The sequence below is a fragment of the Sus scrofa genome, chromosome 1 (genome assembly GCF_054392235.1).
Source record: "Sus scrofa isolate SSC_HxYL_T2T_F1_AM1 chromosome 1, Sscrofa_HxYL_maternal_Yorkshire_Landrace_v2.0, whole genome shotgun sequence".
In the NCBI taxonomy this organism is placed as follows: Eukaryota; Metazoa; Chordata; class Mammalia; order Artiodactyla; family Suidae; genus Sus; species Sus scrofa.
The window spans coordinates 179,485,308-179,505,922 of NC_139383.1; the positions used below are offsets into that span (position 1 = coordinate 179,485,308).

Consider the following 20,615-nt stretch of genomic DNA (forward strand, 5'->3'; position numbering starts at 1 on the left):
AAAAAAAAGTTTTTTTCAGCCAGAGAGTAGAATGCTTTATAGATTAGGAAAACCTATTTATTTGACCTATAAAAATATCCATTATATACTAATGAATTGTTTTAAAAGTAAATAACTATCAATCATCTCTCATTCATATAAATAATTTGGGTTTAAAAGTGCTATTTTTTTTGTTCACATGTGCCTCTTTTTGAATTAAAATACATTAAAAATAAAATACACTATTTGAATTCTAAAATACATATGAATTTTAGAATTTTTGTAATATTCTATTGACAATTAGTCTTTGGTGCTCTGGGTTTAATTATTGAAGTGAAAAAAGTGAACATAAAACTTCAAATACCTTGTCTAATAGGTCTTTATATTCTGTTAATTTACTTTGCATGGTAAGATTTTCATTTAAAATTATATGTTGGGTTTTCCAGGTCTTTGGACTCAGGACTCACCAGTGCTTTACAAGGTCTGTCTGTCACAGACACACATCTTGTTGAAGTGGATGGGGACACACTTTCCTTGTATGGCTCAGGAGCACTGGAATGTCTGGATCGGAATTGGAGCGTGCAAACAGCAGGAATGGTGACAACAGTGTCCTTCACTTTCATAGAATTTGATGAAATTGTCCAAGTGCTTCCCAAATTGAAGATTAAGTTTCCTAATTCTCTGGTAAACACTTCCTTTTAGTAGTATTTTTGAATTATTCTCAGCCATGACTTCTATATTCAGGCCAAAGACCTGTTTTAACTTTTATTTATATGGCTTCTATTTGGCAGAGAGACTAAGTTCTTATGTTGATTTTCTGAATCTGGGATTTAAATTAGTATTTATAAATGGCCTTGCAGTCTTCTGTTAATGTTGGAAATTATCTCTCTAGAAAATGCTTCCTTATGGAATATAAAGGACTAATGTAATTTTATTCAAATTATGTGTTTTTACTTTATAAAGCATTCAACAGAACCTCACTTAACTCTATATTATATATTCATTTATTATACCTGGTATTAATGGGACATGTATATTTACATATAAATTGTATAGTCATCCCCTTACAACATTTAAAATAATTTTAACAGCTCATTAGAATTACTTTGAGAAATTAGCTTCTTCCAATTATGGTATTATTGTATTATTTATGAGTATGTGCTTGCAGAAAATGTGATTTCCATGATAAGTTCTCGCTTGAGTTTTTAACACCATTGTGTTTTTCTGTTAGCCGAGTGATTTCCCTTACCTACCCTTTTATAGCGATTTTTTTCTTTTGTTATATTTTCCTCCCTAAGAAAGATAGAAGTGGAGACAGTATGTTTGGAAAAGATCATCTAAATTCACAAACAGAATATTTAAATTAGCATTTCAGTTTTAATGATTTTATTTTCCAGTAGCCAGTTTAAGTAGCCTAAATATTAATTAGCAAGATAGAAGTAATAATGGTTAACTAATTCTCAGAAGCACTGTGAGCCCAGTATTTATAAAGTTCTAAAAATGTCATTTCTAATATTTTCTTTGCAGATTTAATCTCAGTGTAAAGAATTTAAAATCATTGTACTGCCTGAAAAAGTCTGAATTATTGTATATTTATATAATTTTTAAGAATCTTAGTTTGTTAATAAACAGGGAAAGGTCCTTTGCAGAAGGAAAATCACTTTGAATCCAATACTGGACAGATTAATGTAGTCTAGCAATAATGATGCAGTAGATGAATTCAAGTTAATATAAATTTAATACATTCAGTTGGTTTACTGTAATTGAAAACATATTAGCTAAGCCTGAAGTTTATAGATTTATTTGGAAAATGATCAGTGAAGCTATATTGTGAACATTTTAAGATGGTTTAACTCAATATTCAGCTCTTTTTTTGTTTGTTTTATTATTATAGCACCTTAAATTCAAGGAAACAAATCTTATAATGCTGCAGCAGTTTAATGCACTAGCACAACTCCGTCGTGTTGACCAGTTGACAGTTGATCCTCAAGGAAATCCAGTTGTCAGTTTTACACTCTGGAAATATTATGTCCTATTTAGGCTGAGTCATTTTAGCATGCAGAAAATAAATGGAACAGAGGTAAGCTAATCACTAAGTCAACTGTAGAATTTAAAATGTTCCTTTAGAATACAAAAATACGATACCTTTTAAAATTGTACCTCACAAAATCAAACACCTCGGAATACACCTGACCAAAGAGATAAAGGACCTATATGCCGAGAACTATAAAAATTTAATCAAAGAAATCAAAGAAGATGTAAAGAAATGGAAAGATATTCCATGTTCCTGGATTGGAAAAATCAATATTGTGAAAATGGCCATACTACCCAAAGCAATCTACAGATTCAATGCAATCCCTATCAAATTACCCATGACATTTTTCACAGAACTAGAACAAACAATCCAAACATTTATATGGAACCACAAAAGACCCAGAATCACCAAAGCAATCCTGAGAAACAAAAACCAAGCAGGAGGCATAACTCTCCCAGACTTCAAGAAATACTACAAAGCCACAGTCATCAAAACAGTGTGGTACTGGTACCAAAACAGACAGACAGACCAATGGAACAGAATAGAGAATCGGAAATAAACCCTGACACCTATGGTCAATTAATCTTTGACAAGGGAGGCAAGAACATAAAATGGGAAAAGGAAAGTCTATTCAGCAAGCATTGCTGGGAAACCTGGACAGCTGCATGCAAAGCAATGAAACTAGAACACACCCTCACACCATGCACAAAAATAAACTCAAAATGGCTGAAAGACTTAAATATACGACAGGACACCATCAAACTCCTAGAAGAAAACATAGGCAAAACACTCTCTGACATCAACATCATGAATATTTTCTCAGGTCAGTCTCCCAAAGCAATAGAAATTAGAGCAAAAATAAACCCATGGGACCTCATCAAACTGAAAAGCTTTTGCACAGCAAAGGAAACCCAAAAGAAAACAAAAAGACAACTTTCAGAATGGGAGAAAATAGTTTCAAATGATGCAACGGACAAGGGCTTAATCTCTAGAATATATAAGCAACTTATACAACCCAACAGCGAAAAAGCCAATCAATCAATGGAAAAATGGGCAAAAGACCTGAATAGACTGTTCTCCAAGGAAGATATACAGATGGCCAGCAAACACATGAGAAAATGCTCAACATCGCTGATTATTAGAGAAATGCAAATCAACTACCATGAGATACCACCTCACACCAGTCAGAATGGCCATCATTAATAAATCCACAAATAACAAGTGCTGGAGGGGCTGTGGAGAAAAGGGAACCCTCCTGCACTGCTGGTGGGAATGTAAACTGGTACAGCCACTATGGAGAACCATAATGGAGATACCTTAGAAATCCATACATAGAACTTCCATATGATCCCACAATTCCACTCTTGGGCATATATCTGGACAAAGCTCTACTTAAAAGAGACACATGCACCCGCATGTTCATTGCAGCCCTAGTCACAATAACCAGGACATGGAAACAACCCAAATGTCCATCGACAGATGATTGGATTTGGAAGAGGTGGTATATATACACAATGGAATACTACTCAGCCATAAAAAAGAATGCCATGATGCCATTTGCAGCAACATGGATGGAACTAGAGAATCTCATCCTGAGTGAAATGAGTCAGAAAGACAAAGACAAATACCGTATGATATCACTTATAACTGGAATCTAATATCCAGCACAAATGAACATCTCCTCAGAAAAGAAAATCATGGACTTGGAGAAGAGACTTGTGGTAGCCTGATGGGAGAGGGAGGGAGTAGGAGGGATCAGGAGCTTGGGCTTATCAGACTTAGAATAGATTTACAAGGAGATCCTGCTGAATAGCATTACGAACTTTGTCTAGGTAATCATGTTGCAACAGAACAAAGGGTGGGGAAAAAAAATGTAATTGTAATGTATACATGTAAGGATAACTTGATCCCCTTGCTGTACAGTGGGGAAAAAAAATAAATAAGTAAATAAATAAAATGTTCATTTATAGGGGAAATAGTCTTAAAAATGGCCAGGAATTAAGTAACTGTGATAGAACTTTTGAGAAACAATTTTTTTTATTGTGATATTTAAATATCAAAAAGCTAAAAATCTATTTATCTAAAAACTTCTAAGATACCAGACAGATTTTGAAAATAAAATAGTAACCAGGTCAAGGTGAATAGTACTTTTTATATTGCCTGTAAGATTTCAGAGAAGTAAAGTGTTGGTAGAATGATAGTTTAGAAAAAAATAACATTTATGTAAGTAATGTGATCTTCATATTTTTCAAAGTGCTTTGCAAACCATCTGGCATGCAAAAGGGCATGGGGAAGTGATATTGAATATCAATCAGGGTTGTGATAAAGGAAGGAAAGAATAACATGGGAAAAAAGAATGTACATAGGGAAAGATGTGTGATTTTAAAAAGCAGAGGAGAGGAGAAGGAGAAATAAGCAAGGGGGAAATGTAAAAGAAGAGGAAGAAAAGATGAGTGAAGAAGGAACTAAAATAGTTGTAAGTAAACATCTGGATTGCTGTGTTAATAGTTCATAACAGCTGCTTGTGGCCTATCTGCTTTGTATAACTTGGACCTGGAGCCTGAATAATTGAAAGATTATTAGTGAAGGGTTATTTTTCAGATTGATTCTGCTGAGCTTCACAGAATCAGAGGTAATCCCCCAGCTATCCAAAGATCATATTCTCTTTAAAATATCACTTTGGAAGAAAAGAGAGAAACGATGCCTCTTCCTCTACCGTGGAATTCCAGAACTGAATTAAAATATTCCCCCAAAGGAAAATACTTTAATATGCTGTTAGTATCTTTGTGATTGTCTCTTAAAATTCAGACCTCCTTATTGTAAGATGAACTATAATCAACTTTGCTAGCATGGTGGTAATAGAAGCTGTATTTCCCTGCAGCTGATACACTACAAGTAATTCTGGCGTAAAACTCCAAAAATCTAGCATACCATGGGGGTGACTGGAGGCCTCTGGGTCAATGTACAAGAGCCGTGTGAAATTTGTCTCAACCATGGTAGGCCCGTGACAGCAGTTTCAGCCATCCGTTGAAGATGTAGTGCAAATCTAGAACCTTCAGATGGCTACTGATTTCACTGACTAGTTCTCAAGAGATTTGGTTCAGTTTTGTTACCCTCATGGTACTTCCCCAGAGAGGTTGTGAGTCACTGCTCAGAGCTAATAGTTATTTCCAAAAGTTTCCAAAGCTAGACTGGACTAAAAGTAGAATGGTTATTTTAGCTATGAGTGAGGAATTCTCCCTCATTAATGGCCAAACCATTGTCTCAGTTAACTCTAAATAATGTATTTACCCAAATGTACACCACTACTAAAAATGCACTAATTATTGTAGAACCTTGAAATAGGAAGGAACAGTATAATGTAGTCATATGAAGTAGAGAAGAATGAGAAAGAACCAATGTAATTTATTGTGATTTAAAGTTCTAAAAATGTCAATACCAGGGATATTTGACCTTTTAATAAAAGACTTAAACCTGTTTATCTTATCCTTGAAGATATATAATACTATTATACTCTATTTCTACTTCTCTTTGTATAAGAAAGAATGATATTGCTAGAGGTGGAATTAAATTGAATTTTGAGCATCAAAAGAAGATGGAGTAGTGGCCTGCATTGGCCACTAGGTGACCATATTAGACCAAACAACTCAGTTATTAGCTGAAGGAAGGATTCCAGGGAGCAGCAGCATCATTAACTATGAACTTCTAAGGAAGGGAAGGGAAAGAGTCAGTCTGCATTCATACATGGGTATAAGATGCTTGTGAATTATGAGTTTATTTTCCTGAAAATGCCTGTGGAGTATATTATAGCTAGTATTAGGAATATATTTTTTAAAGATCCAAAATTTAACTATACCAGAGTTTCTCAACCTCAGCACTGTTGACGTTTCGGATTAGATAATTCTTTGTTTTGGGGACTGTCCTGTGCACTGTAGGACATTTAACAACATCCCTGGCTTCGACCCACAAGATTCTAGTAGTACCCCTCCACTAGTTGCGATAAGCCAAAAATGTCTCTAGACATTGCCAAATGTTCCCTAGGGGTCAAAATGACCCTGCTGTGAACCACTGAATTATATAGACAGACTAATAGTACTTAAAATGCAAGCAACCTTATTTTATATTAAAAGTATTTCCCAGATATTAATACAAGTCCTTCTTTTAGCTTTTAGTAGTTTCTTGGTTAACTTAGGAATGAGCCCTCACAGGGAATATACCTGTGACAAATTATTCCTTATGGGGAGAAAAAGGTAAATATAATTTCAGAATGAATAGGAATGTCTTTCCTAATCCAATGTTCATTCCCTGAAGAAGGGACAAAATTATCCTTTTAGGAACAAGGTATGAAAAACACCTCAGCTTACCTTTGCCACATTATTAAAGTTAATCTAGGAGTTCCCATCGTGGTGCAGTGGAAACAAATCTGACTAGTATCCATGAGGATGCGGGTTTGATCCCTGGCCTTGCACAGTGGATTAAGGATCCGGCGTTGCTGTGAGCTGTGGTGTAGGTCACAGACAAGACTCAGATCTGGTGTGGCTGTGGCTGTGGCTGTGGCTGTGGCTGCGGCTGTGGCTGTGGTGTAGGCCAGCAGTTATACCTCCAGTTTGGCCCCTAGCCTGGGAGCTTCCTTAAGCCATGGGTGCAACCAAGAAGCTATAGGATTTCTGAAAAAAATTCATTAAGATTTAAGGTGTCTCAAGTATAATTCTCAGGAAACATGGCTTCTAAGTCAGAGCTAACTCATCACCTCTCAGCCATACTGCATCACTACAAGCCACATTTGAACATCTCCATTCTAATCAAGCACAGAGAGAAAAGAGAACTATCAGGGAAAACTGTCCTCTTACAGCCCAGGAATATGTACTTTCCTGGACTAAAAGAAAATATTTAATCTGGACATTTTTTTTGAAATTGTGTTAGTGGTATCAAGCTAAGATACAATGTCATTTTTGACCCCTCCTCATTATATCTCTTCAGGTAACACAAAATGATATGATAATGGCTGAAAGGCTCTTTGGAATCCTAGCACATGTAGCATCTTCTGAGTTACCCCAGTACCGTCTGATTTCAATTCTGGGTGATGCCAGGTAAGCTTAATTTCTATAGTTTTTATGGAAGTACTGTTGTACTAGAAAAGGGGGATACATTCTGCAAACTCCTAATTGTGCCATTTATGCAACCTGCCAACATTTATTATAAATTTGTTTTGTGTCTGGCCCTCTCCAAAGTATTGGAGATATAAAGATGATAAGATAAAGTCTTTGCTCTTGCATGGCTTATAAGCTAATAAATTGAGGGTGTGTAACATTTCAGATGCTATAAGAGAGGTCCATATGGGCATAGGAGAGACTAACTACATTTTGGAAGGACATTGGGAAAGCCTTCATAAAGAAAGAAACATTTTTCTAGTGCTTCAGGAATGAATAGGAATTATACAGGTAGAAAGTATGGGAGAAAGAGATCTGCAAAGGTACAGGGAATTGTAAATAGTTCATTGTAATTGGTGCATTAGATGGTTAGGAATTGTAATAGGAAATGAAGCTAGAAAGATTGATTGTGATCTGATTTTGAAAAGCCTGGAAGTCCATGAAAAATGACAATGAATACTGTGCTTTGTAATTAAGCCCAACAATCATATGGTTGGATTCATATTCTAGAAAGGCTGCCATGTGAGAGGATAGAGATGGAAGGAATGGGGACCAATCAAGACGCTAGTCTGTAGTCCAGAAGAGAGATTATGAGGGTCTGAACTAAGACAGTGAGAATGGAGAAGAGGATAATTTGAAAAATCTTTAGAAAAAGTATACCTGAAAGAAAGCACTGACTGACAGGATGTGGCATGGATAGACGGAGAAAAGTTGAAGATGGGTGTCAGTCATGATTCATTCGTACATGAGAGATATCACTCTGGCTAGAGTATGGAAAAAAAGCAATTGATATACAGGAAATTAGTTGTCTACAAAACCATTGGGAAGGATGGCGAAGCAGTCTCCAGACTGGGTCTGAAGAAGATCCCAGATCGATATCACAGAACCATTCCACCAAGGAAACTGTCACCTTTGCTATATTTTTTAATTTTTTAATATATTGTAAAAATGAAAACTTATTCAAATTAAATAAAATTTTACTAAATTCCCAGTCAAAAACCCCAGTGTGATATTTTCAGCCAACTAAACAAGATAAATTTGTATCTTAGAAAGGTATTCATCATTCCAAGTTTATAAAAATGATTCTGCTATACTTTCTATTACTTCTGTAAGATCTGACACATTTAGTTCACAAAATTCAAAAGTTTTGTGTGGTAAAAAACACCATAAAGTTAAAACACATGAGCAGGATTCCCTGGTGGCTTGGTGGGTTAAGGATCCAGTGTTGTCACTGCTGTGACTATGGTTCCTGCTGTGGCATGGGTTTGATCCCTGGCCCAGGAACTTCTGTATGCTACAGGCACAGCCAAAAAAAGAGAGATGAGCAGACAGAAGGAATATGTTTGCAACATATTAAACAATTTTTTAAAGAAGTCCTACAGATTTAACAAGAAAAAGACAGTGAACATGATAGAAAAAAAGGACAAAGCTTATAAATAGAGAATTCAAAATTAGAAATACAAGTGGATAAATAACATAAGCTCAAACTCACTTGTAATCAGAGAAATAAAAATTAAAATAATTACATGTCACTTTTGCCAATGAGATTGACTTTAATAAAATCAATAGTTTATTAGTATTCAGGGGAATATACATTCTACACTCCTGGTGGAGTATAACTTGATGCTGACTTTTGGAGCAAGGTGTTTTGGCAATATCCAGCCTTTTTCCAACCCATAAGTTCTAGTAGTAGGAGTGTATTTTATTGTAATGACACATATGAGCACAAAAGATTTATATACAAGATTGCCATTACTTTATTCTTTGTAATAGTCCAACTTTGGAAATAACTAAATGCCTAATAATAGGGAAAGTAAATAAGTTATGATATTTCTACACTATGAATGAAGTATCTATACACTGTCTGCATTACATTCATATAACTGTAAAAAAAAAAAAGAAGAAGAAAATATTGAGGTAGGTCTCCTGTTCTTGCATAAAATGATCCAGAGAAAGATAGTTAATTAAATAAAATGGGGCATAAAACAATATTTATATTGTGACATAAGTTATTATAAAAATCAATAAAATAAATATGTATGTATATAAGTATAAAAGCATAGAAAGGAAGCTAGAAGGATGAACAGCTGAAAGCTGACAGAACATGGATGTTTGGAGTAGTGGAATAGTTGAAAAGTGGTTTTCAAGTTTTACTCCATGTATGTCTGTGTAATTTGAAATTTGGGGGGAATATATTGAATTTCTTTTCTGAAAAGGGTGAGTTTGGTTGTTTTGATAATCTTTTGCATTAAAAACAACTAAAAATACTAAGTAAAGTAAAAAAAGCACTCCATTAAAGTATTGAATTTTCTTATAAGATAAAAAATAATTACCAAACCAAGATCATGAGAAAAAGAACATTAAGAAGTAAGGACTTCGAGAATAGACTTGTGGTTGCCAAGAGGGAAGGGGAGGGAGTGTGAGGGACTGGAAGCTTGGGGTAAATAGATGCAGAATGTTGCCTTCGGGATGGATTAGCAATGGGATCCTGCTGTGTAGCACTGGGAACTCTGTCTAGTCACTTATGATGGAACATGTAATGTGAGAAAAAAGAATGTATACATGTATGTGTAACTGAGTCACCATGCTGTACAGTATATATATATATATATATATATATATATATATACATATATATGATATAAAAAAAAGTAAGGCAAGGACACAGACTGTTTGACCTGGAAACATTTCAGGTAAACATAAATTTTGGTTTTGCAAGGTGCAAAGGAAGAAAAATAAAAATCAAAGCCCAGGGCCCCATCTAAATTAGTGAATGTAAATTGAGATATTCCCAGAATTAAGCTAGAACCCCCATGACAACACCATCAAAGGAAGGGTGTGTCAGAAATAAACCTCACTTCCTTCCCACTCTCAGAACTTTACAAGGAAAGTTGCCTTGGTGTGAGCAGAGAAGGGGCAGAGTTATCTCTAAGAAGTTGTAACCAAAGCCAGTCCTCATACAGATTTATAGCCTAAATTCAGTAATTTAAATTAAAATGCATAATTTAAAATAATATCAAAATTTAAACATTACTACCTCTAGGTAACTAGTAAAAGCAAATGCATTTTATCTCCAGAGGAAGTTATTCTCATCCTATCTCAAAGAATCGCCATGGATAGTTTTTAAGGATAATGACCAGCACACAATGAAAAAAAAAAATTTTTTTTTGAATAGCCAAGCACACAAGGAAATCAGGCACCATGTATAAGAACAAGCAGAACAAAATGGACCACAGCAACAGTCCCACAAATACTTTAGATTTAACATTATCACTCATGGATTATAAAATGACTATGTCTAGTTTATTTCCTGGTATAAAGATAAGATTGAAAATGTCTTAAAAAAATGGGAAATTTTTAAAAAGTGATCAAGCAGATTTGAAAGGAAACCAAGGTAACTACTATAAATGAAAAATACAATAAGCAAAATTAAATCTTAAGAGGTTTAACAGCCAATTAGACACAGTTGAAAAAAGAATCAGTAAACTGAAAAATACTCTAGAGAAGAGTTTGCAGAATGTAGCACAAAGAGAAAAGAGAACATATAGAAAAATGGTTGAAGATGGAATGACTTAGAAGATTTAAAATATGTTTGATTGGAGTTTCAAAAAGACACAAAAGAGGAGTTCCCTGTGGTCTTTTGTTTAAGGATTCAGCAGCATAACTGCTGTGGCTTGGATTCAATCCCTAGCCCAGGAACTTCCACATGCCTCAGGTGTGGCCAAAAGGGAAAAAAGGACACAATAGAGAGCATGGGGTAGAGATAATGACAAAGAATTTTTCAGAAATGATGAAATACACTAATCTACACATTAAGTAAGCTCAACCATCCAAAATTTGTTAAAGTAAAAGAAATCTACACCTAGTTAAATCACAGTGAAACTACAGAGCACCAAATATAAGGTGAATTTTTTTGCAGCAACTAAGAAAAAGAGAGATTATATTCAAAGGAGTATACATCAAGAGTTGACTTCATGGAGTTCCCATTGTGGTGCAGTGGAAATTAATCTGACTAGGAACCATGAGGTTGTGGGCTCGATCCCTGGCCTTGCTCAGTGGGTTAAAGATCTGACATTGCTGTGATCTGTGGTGCAAGTTGCAGACATGGCTCAGATCTGGAGTTGCTGTGGCATAGGCCAGCAGCTGTAGCTCCAATTAGACCCCTAACCTGGGAACCTCCATATGATGTGGTTGTGGCCCTAAAAAGCAACAAAACAAAAAACAGTTGACCTCATAACAGCCACAGTGGAAGCCAGAAGACAGGGTAATAAATATGTTCAGTGTACAAAAGAAAATTAATTGCCAAGCTAGTATTCTATACACAGCAAAAAAATCTTTTAGGGGAGTTCCCATCGTGGCGCAGTGGTTAACGAATCCGACTAGGAACCATGAGGTTGTGGGTTCGGTCCCTGCCCTTGCTCAGTGGGTTAACGATCCGGCGTTGCCGTGAGCTGTGGTGTAGGTTGCAGACGCGGCTTGGATCCCGCGTTGCTGTGACTCTGGCGTAGGCCGGTGGCTACAGCTCCGATTCGACCCCTAGCCTGGGAACCTCCGTATGCTGCAGGAGCGGCCCAAAGAAATAGCAAAAAGACAAAAAAAAAAAAAATCTTTTAGGAATGAAGGTGAAATAAAGTTATTTTAAAGCAAAATAATAAAAATAAAACCTAAAAGATTTCCCATCAGTATTTCTGCACTAAAAGAAATGACAAGGCCTGTGATTAAGGCAGAAAGAAATTGTTTCCAAATAGAAATTCTGAGGTATAAGAAGATCTAAAGAACAAGGAAAGTATTAAATTTGTGGGATAAAACTAAATGAACATTTACTATATAAAACAATAATAATAATAATACATTGTATTTAAAGATATAGAATTATACTATGACAGAAGTATATGGGAGGGGTAGACGGAGATATAGTTTTCTAGGTCCTTGTGTTATCTAAGATGAAGATATAGTAATTAAGTTTAGATGTTAGTAAGTTAAGAGTGAATGTTGTAATTTCTTTGGTAGCCAAAGAATAAGTAAGAAGGACAGGGGTGAGGAATGGGAAGAAAAAAAAAAAAAGAAACATAGAACACTGGGGTCACATAGAAAGAAAAGAAAGTGTTACATTTAATTTAAATACTAGTCTGTCAGGAACTACACTTGTATCAAAACTCAGTGGCTTAAGACAAGAGCTTTTTTTTCCTGAATCTATAGGGTCAGCTGAATTATCCTTAAAAACTTATAAACCAAAAATTGACATTGCTACAAACCCACAGTTGCAGCAGAAAGTTTTAATATACCTCTGAGTAATTAATAAAAAAGGGATGTAAAATAATTGAATGACATGATTAACAAATTTGACTTACACATTTAGAGAACATTGCTCCCAACAGCTGTAGAATACAGCTTTTCAAGCATTCATGGAATATTTATAACAATTGACCCAATACTATCCAGAAAGCAAATGTCAACAGATTCTAAGGGATTCATATTGATCATACTCTCAATTAATATGCAATTAGGCTTTAAGTCAATTACAAATGTTAACCAGGAAATCCTCATATATTTGGAAATTAAGAAACATGTTTTTAAATAACCTACAGGTTAAAGACAGTTTTATTATGGAAATTTGAGACCAGTTTGAACTGAAATATCATAAAAAGAGAATATTTAAAAACTTGTGGGATTAAGTTACAGTGGTGCTAAGTGGAAATATTTTAGCTTTGAAGTGGGTACATTAGGAAATAATAAAGGCTGAAAATGGATGAGCTAAATATTTATCTCAAGAAGTTAGAAAAACAACAGAAAGACTACCCTGAAGAAGTTAAAGAAAAGAAATAATGCCATTAAAAACAAAATTAAAGAAAATTTGATGGAAAATGTGTATATAATTTTTGTAATTAAAATTAGTAAAATAAATGCAGGAAATATCTATATGTTACTTTTTTCTTTACAACAGTGAGAAAATTATGCTACTAAATATCCAATAAAAGGGACTGATGAGGTGAATTAATCTACATCCCATTTGAATGTTACTCATTCCTTAAAATTTTAATTTCAGTGACATACACTGTATGCAGATGACATGATACTATACCTAGAAAACCCTAAGGACTCAACCCCAAAACTCCTTGAACTGATTAATAAATTCAGCAAAGTGGCAGGATATAAGATTAACATTCAGAAGTCAATTGCATTTCTGTATACCAGCAATGAAACATTAGAAAAGGAATACAAAAATACGATACCTTTTAAAATTGTACCTCACAAAATCAAATACCTCGGAATACACCTGACCAAAGAGGTATAGGACCTATATGTCGAGAACTATAAAAATATAATCAAAGAAATCAAAGAAGATGTAAAGAAATGGAAAGATATTCCATGTTCCTGGATTGGAAAAATCAATATTGTGAAAATGGCCATACTACCCAAAGCAATCTACAGATTCAATGCAATCCCTATCAAATTACCCATGACATTTTTCACAGAACTAGAACAAACAATCCAAACATTTATATGGAACCACAAAAGACCCAGAATCACCAAAGCAATCCTGAGAAACAAAAACCAAGCAGGAGGCATAACTCTCCCAGACTTCAAGAAATACTACAAAGCCACAGTCATCAAAACAGTGTGGTACTGGTATCAAAACAGACAGACAGACCGATGGAACAGAATAGAGAACCTGGAAATAAACCCTGACACCTATGGTCAATTAATCTTTGACAAGGGAGGCAAGAGCATAAAATGAGAAAAGGAAAGTCTATTCAGCAAGCATTGCTGGGAAACCTGGACAGCTGCATGCAAAGCAATGAAACTAGAACACACCCTCACACCATGCACAAAAATAAACTCCAAATGGCTGAAAGACTTAAATATACGACAGGACACCATCAAACTCCTAGAATTCTGAAAACATAGGCAAAACACTCTCTGACATCAACATCATGAATATTTTCTCAGGTCAGTCTCCCAAAGCAATAGAAATTAGAGCAAAAATAAACCCATGGGACCTCATCAAACTGAAAAGCTTTTGCACAGCAAAGGAAACCCAAAAGAAAACAAAAAGACAACTTTCAGAATGGGAGAAAATAGTTTCAAATGATGCAACGGACAAGGGCTTAATCTCTAGAATATATAAGCAACTTATACAACCCAACAGCGAAAAAGCCAATCAATCAATGGAAAAATGGGCAAAAGACCTGAATAGACTGTTCTCCAAGGAAGATATACAGATGGCCAGCAAACACATGAGAAAATGCTCAACATCGCTGATTATTAGAGAAATGCAAATCAACTACCATGAGATACCACCTCACACCAGTCAGAATGGCCATCATTAATAAATCCACAAATAACAAGTGCTGGAGGGGCTGTGGAGAAAAGGGAACCCTCCTGCACTGCTGGTGGGAATGTAAACTGGTACAGCCACTATAGAGAACCATAATGGAGATACCTTAGAAATCCATACATATGAACTTCCATATGACCCCACAATTCCACTCTTGGGCATATATCTGGACAAACCTCTACTTAAAAGAGACACATGCACCCACGTGTTCATTGCAGCCCTAGTCACAATAACCAGGACATGGAAACAACCCAAATGTCCATCGACAGATGATTGGATTTGGAAGAGGTGGTATATATACACAATGGAATACTACTCAGCCATAAAAAAGAATGCCATGATGCCATTTGCAGCAACATGGATGGAACTAGAGAATCTCATCCTGAGTGAAATGAGTCAGAAAGACAAAGACAAATACCGTATGATATCACTTATAACTGGAATCTAATATCCAGCACAAATGAACATCTCCTCAGAAAAGAAAATCATGGACTTGGAGAAGAGACTTGTGGTGGCCTGATGGGAGAGGGAGGGAGTAGGAGGGATCAGGAGCTTGGGCTTATCAGACTTAGAATAGATTTACAAGGAGATCCTGCTGAATAGCATTACGAACTTTGTCTAGGTAATCATGTTGCAACAGAAGAAAGGGTGGGGGAAAAACTGTAATTGCAATGTATACATGTAAGGATAACCTGACCCCCTTGCTGTACAGTGGGAAAATAAAAAAAAAAAAAAGAAATAAATGGTAAATTCAAGATGGTGTTAAATTCAGGATGCTGGGAGTTCCCAACATGGCTCAATGGAAACAAATCTGACTAGCATCCATGTGGACACAGGTTCGATCCCTGGCCTTACTCAGTGGGTTAAGGATCCAGCGTTGCAGTGAGCTGTGGCGTAGGTCCCAGGTGCAGCTCGGATCTGATGTTGCTGTGGCTGTGGCATAGGTCTGCAGCTACAGCTCTGATTTGACCCCTAGCCTGGGAACCTCCATATGCCGTGGGCCTAAAAAGACAAAAATAAATAAATAAATAAATAAATGGAAGTATAGTTGATTTACAATGAAAAAAAAATTTCAGTGACATAGACAATGTTTATTATGTAGCATTAAGTGAAAATGGTATAAAAAATTCAATGTAAAATATAATCTTAACTTTCTATAAAGATTCATAGAAAAAGCCTGCAAAGAAATATGTCTAAAGTGAACGATGTTGATTTATTCTATTTCTTTATACTTTTCAAATTTTGTACTCCTTACAGTTTCTAAAATGGTTGTGTTATACCCTTAGGTTGGAAAAAGGAAGACAATTTTTAAACCTTCATTTTCTGCTCCCAATCTTCAGTTCACAGTAAAGAAGTAATATCACTTCCCTTAAAAACACCCTAGTGGTAGAAACTAGAAAGTGACCTTCATGACAGTCCTCTGGAATTCTAGGCTTATGGGTCTGTGAGTGATGCTGTGAGCACTGTTTATATTCTTCAAAATCAAACAAAGCTTCCTGTTTCATTATTTACCCCCTACGAGAATCTTGCCCTGATATGCTAAAATTTGGGGGTTTTGGGTTTTTTCTTTGTTTTTACCTAAACTTAAACGAGTATACCATTTTGTTTTCTAGCTATGAGTAATACTACTGAGCCACATAATGGAATTATGAACTATTTGTGTGATTTATATGATATGTAACTAACATGTTTTCTGGGATATAAAGACTTTGAAAATGTGGTCTACTATATGTTTAATTGGGGTTTTTTGTGCTCTGTGATTTAAGTTTTACATTGATTTTTAAAGATAGTTTTTTCACTTTAGAAGTGATTGAGACATGTGTATGTCAATGATTGGTAGTTATGAAACAAAAGAATTTGAGCTGTATAGCTTAATTAGTAGAGAGATTGGGGTAGTGAACTGTTTTCAAATAAATAACTCAACAGATGTTCAGAAAAGCATATGCTACCCTATAAAGTCAACAGAAATAGACATATATTCATACATTTAGTAACTCTCTAAATCTCCTTACTGTCTTTTTATAGGAAGAAGCAATTCCGGTATCTTTTAGAAACCAAAGGGAAAAAGCCTGGTATTGCCAGTGAAGAAAATAATGATAGCAAGAGACTTGTAGGAGAAAATACAAATCGTGCTACGCTAAATTATACCACAAGAGACTTTTATAATGAAAAGCTAGAGGTAAAACTACCATTATCTTTGGAACCTGGTGCCTGGATATATCCCAAAGGTCTTGGGGCTTGGCACTTCTACGTTTCTCCCTTAATCAGTTAAGATAACCTTTTTTGTTCTGGAATGTTAGCTAGCCTTGTATACAAAGCTGAGGACAGTAGGCACCAAGGTATTAAGAAGAACTAGAGGAGTTCCCGTGGTGGCGCAGTGGTTAACGAATCCGACTAGGAACCATGAGGTTGCGGGTTCGATCCCTGCCCTTGCTCAGTGGGTTAACGATCCGGCGTTGCCGTGAGCTGTGGTGTAGGTTGCAGACGTGGCTCGGATCCCGCGTTGCTGTGGCTCTGGCATAGGCCGGTGGCTCCAGCTCCGATTCAACCCCTAGCCTGGGAACCTCCATATGCCGAGGGAGCGGCCCAAGAAATAGCAACAACAACAACAAAAGACAAAAGACAAAAAGACAAAAAAAAAAAAAAAAAAAAAAGGAAGAACTAGAGTGTATAGTTTCAATATATTTAAATACAAAAAAAATGCCCCAAAGAAAGGTACCAAAAATCTAGACCAAAATAGAACCAAGGGCCCAAGTCGTTATACACTTGCTCTGAGTACTTAACTAGTCTGTGCCAGGCTGGCAGAAGACATAGAAGAACCCCCATTTCTGTTCTCTTTGCTTAGGTATTTGATGTTTTAATTCACTGTTTTCTTTTCCTACACCATTAAATTATGTGCTCTTAATCACATAACCTATTCTGTTTCCACTATAGCTATTTAGACAGAAAAGCTGGAGCCAATTCTTTATTTCTTTATGTGTTCAGAGGTAAATACTATGTTAGAGTGCTGCAGGAGCTACAAGGAAGAAAGCCAGGTAGTGACTGCCTTGATGGAACTCAGAGATAGCTGAAGAAACAAGTTATCTAAAAAGCAATAGAATATTAATATTCTACAGGAGATTTTGAGGGAACTAACATTGTGTGTGTGTGTGGTGTATATACAAAATGGCCAATCATTTTTCAAAATTTTTTAACAGATGTGAGATTCTTTATTCAAACCATATCATAGCTGAAAACTCAGTATGTCAAAAGAAAGCAAAACAGCAGAAGTGCTATTGTTGTAGAGGGAAGGGGAGGGCTTGGTTCAGAGCTTTGTTTGACTGGATCTTCTATTCTTTTTCTTTCCTCTCACCTCATCCTCAATCCTGAAGCATCTTTTGGAACCCATAGGGCTCTAAGGATTACAGCTTGAAAAGTACTTGAGAACTCAATGCAACAATATTTTTATAGCATCCTGAAAGATGTTCAGATTCTGCTTTAAATTCTGGTGCAAGAAAGGTTACTGCTTCATGAGGTAGCTATATATCACTGAACAACTCCAACAGTGAAGAAATTCTTATGCATATTAAACTGAAATCTGCCTCATAATAACTTTCTATTAGTAACCCTAGAATTGCCATATGTAAAGAGAACACCTCTTCTTGTGAAAACTTCTTCAGATATTTGAAGTCAATTTCTTGAAGTCCACTCTACAGTCATACTTTCACTCATTCCAAAATCAAGTGTTGAGCCCCTATCACACGTAACACTTGGGCTGTAAAAAGTTATTATTGTCCTTATCCTCATGAATCTAACATTCTAATGGGGAAGGCAGACATATGGAGGGATAATTGTAAATCGCTATGTCAAGAGAATAGAGGAGGAAACAGAGGAGCTTATACAGTCAAGAGAGGCTTTCCAGAGAAGAAGCTTCCTGAAATCTTAAAGGATAAAATGTAGCTATATGAGAACGTGAAAAGGGCAATTCTAGGTAATAGTACAGTTTGAATAAAAGGTATGGGAGCATGAAATAGATAAGGAGAGGGCCAGGAATTATAAGTAGTTCACTGTTCTAGCAGCACAGATACTGAGGTGGATGGTGTTAAAAGACTGAAAAGGTAGCAAGAGGGATATGTCAAAGAGATGGAACTTAATCCTTTGGCCAAGAGGAGCTTCTTGAGAATTGCCAAAAGAGGAAAATGAAAGCCAGTCTGGCAGGATTATTGGGTCCTTGTCTTCCTGAAAGAGGTTGGTTCTAGGAGTCAAAAATTAATAGTGATTTCAATAAAAGACATTAGAAAAATATCAAAGAACTGATTATAACATAAGAATAATTTCATAGAGAAACCTACAACTCTTTAAGGAATGGACAATTGAAATGATTTTTAAGTTATTTAACAGTATTAAAAAAAAAGGAAAACTTTTTTCATTTTTTTAAGTCCTATAATGTAATGTTGAATCCAAATCTTCTAGGATTTCACAGAAAAAGAAAAGCTAGACCAGATACCTAAGACTATTGATAATCCAAAAATCCTTAAAAAATGACATCAAGCAGAATATAGCAAAAGATTAAATTAATAATGAAAAATTACAGCCAAGGGTGATTTATTCCTAGGAATGTGAGAAAAATTCAATTTTAGCAAATTAATAGATCTGATATGAAAATCTATGATTATTTCTATTGACATTCAAAGGGCATTTCTCACAATTCAACATCAATCCTTATTTTTTTTCATCTCAAAAAATAGGATAAATAGAAACTGGATAGTAAGCATCATACTTGATAGGGAAATTCTAGAAATATTAGCATTAATAGTAAGCAGAATTCTAAGATGGCTTGATTCCCACCCCCTGATGTCTTCTGGTATAATCCTGATAACACTCAGGTAAAATTCCCTAAGTGCAGATAAAACCCGTGACTTGCTTCTAACCAATGAAATATGGCCAAGGGTAAAGAATTTTGTAGATATAACTAAGTCTTTGAGTTAATGGAAAGAGAGATTATCTTGGATAAGCCTGACCCAATCAGGCAAATCCTTTAAAAGAGGATCCAAGCTTTTCCTGAGAGATTTTTCTGCTGGTCTTGAAGAAGTAAGCCACTATATTTTGAGAGGGTCACATGGCAAGGAACTTCCAGAAGTTTCTGGGAGCTGAGAGCAGCCCCTTCTGCTGACAGCCTACAACAAAATGGGAATTCAGGAACTGAATTCTGTCAACAACCACTTGAATTTAGAAGAGGACGTCAAGCTTCAGAAAGGTACACAGCCTGACCAGCACACTGATTACAGCCTTGCAAAGAAGGCCTGAGCACGGCACCCAGCTATGCCTTGCCTGGGACTCTTGATAAGGGAAACTGAGATAATAGATGTGTGTTGTTTTAAACCCCCAAATTTGCAGTAATTTTTTTTTGCATAGCAGTAGAACACTAATGCATCATAAAGTTAGCCTCAAGACAAGATGTCCAATATCACCATTATTATTCATCAATACAGACAATACAATTAGACAAGAGAAAGAAATCGGTGATAACTTTAAAGAAAGGGCTATTTGCAGACAATATCATTGGATACCTGGAAATCCCAAGAGAGTTAATTGAGAAACTGTAAAAAAAACTATAAGAAAATTCAGTAATGGAGCAGAAATCAACAGCTTCCATTTAAGTAAATGACAGCCTATAGGAAAATATAATGGGAAAGAGACCCAATTCACAACAGCAACACAAAAAGATAAAATACTTAGTAACAAACTAATTAATAAGTATGTAAGATCTATATGAAATAAACTTTAAAATATTAATGAAGCACACAAAAGATGTATGCAAATGGAGAAATCTACCATATAGCTATGACCTAATATAAAATGTCAGTTTTCCTTAATTTAAAAATTTATATTCCAGTAAAAATACCAAAAATTTTTCATTGAATTTGATCCTGCAGTACATGTGGAAAAATAAACATAAACAGCCATAAAAACTGAACAAGAAAAATAATGAGAAGACTAGCACTATAAGGTATTAAGATATACTATATTATAAAGTATTATCGGTTAAAGCAAGATAGTCATAAAAAGATAGTCTAATAGAATAGAATAGAAAATTCAAATACACATCTAAATATGAAAGAGAATTTTTATG

At 35.4% G+C, this 20,615-nt stretch overlaps 1 protein-coding gene across 5 annotated transcripts in view; it reads left to right on the forward strand.

Annotated features, from left to right (window-relative positions):
- Positions 1 to 20,615, forward strand: part of LRRC49 (leucine rich repeat containing 49) — a 147,027-nt gene that overhangs the window by 120,212 nt on the left and 6,200 nt on the right. For 4 of the 5 annotated variants that reach the window (XM_005659880.4, XM_001928481.8, XM_084980071.1 and 1 more), the window contains 4 exons: positions 426 to 663; positions 1,874 to 2,059; positions 6,995 to 7,104; positions 16,529 to 16,682. In XM_005659880.4, the coding sequence (XP_005659937.2) occupies positions 426 to 663; positions 1,874 to 2,059; positions 6,995 to 7,104; positions 16,529 to 16,682 (688 nt within the window). Of the gene's footprint in view, positions 1 to 425; positions 664 to 1,873; positions 2,060 to 6,994; positions 7,105 to 16,528; positions 16,870 to 17,168; positions 18,976 to 20,615 lie in introns of those variants that run through there. The other variant, XR_014817832.1, reaches the window with a different exon arrangement.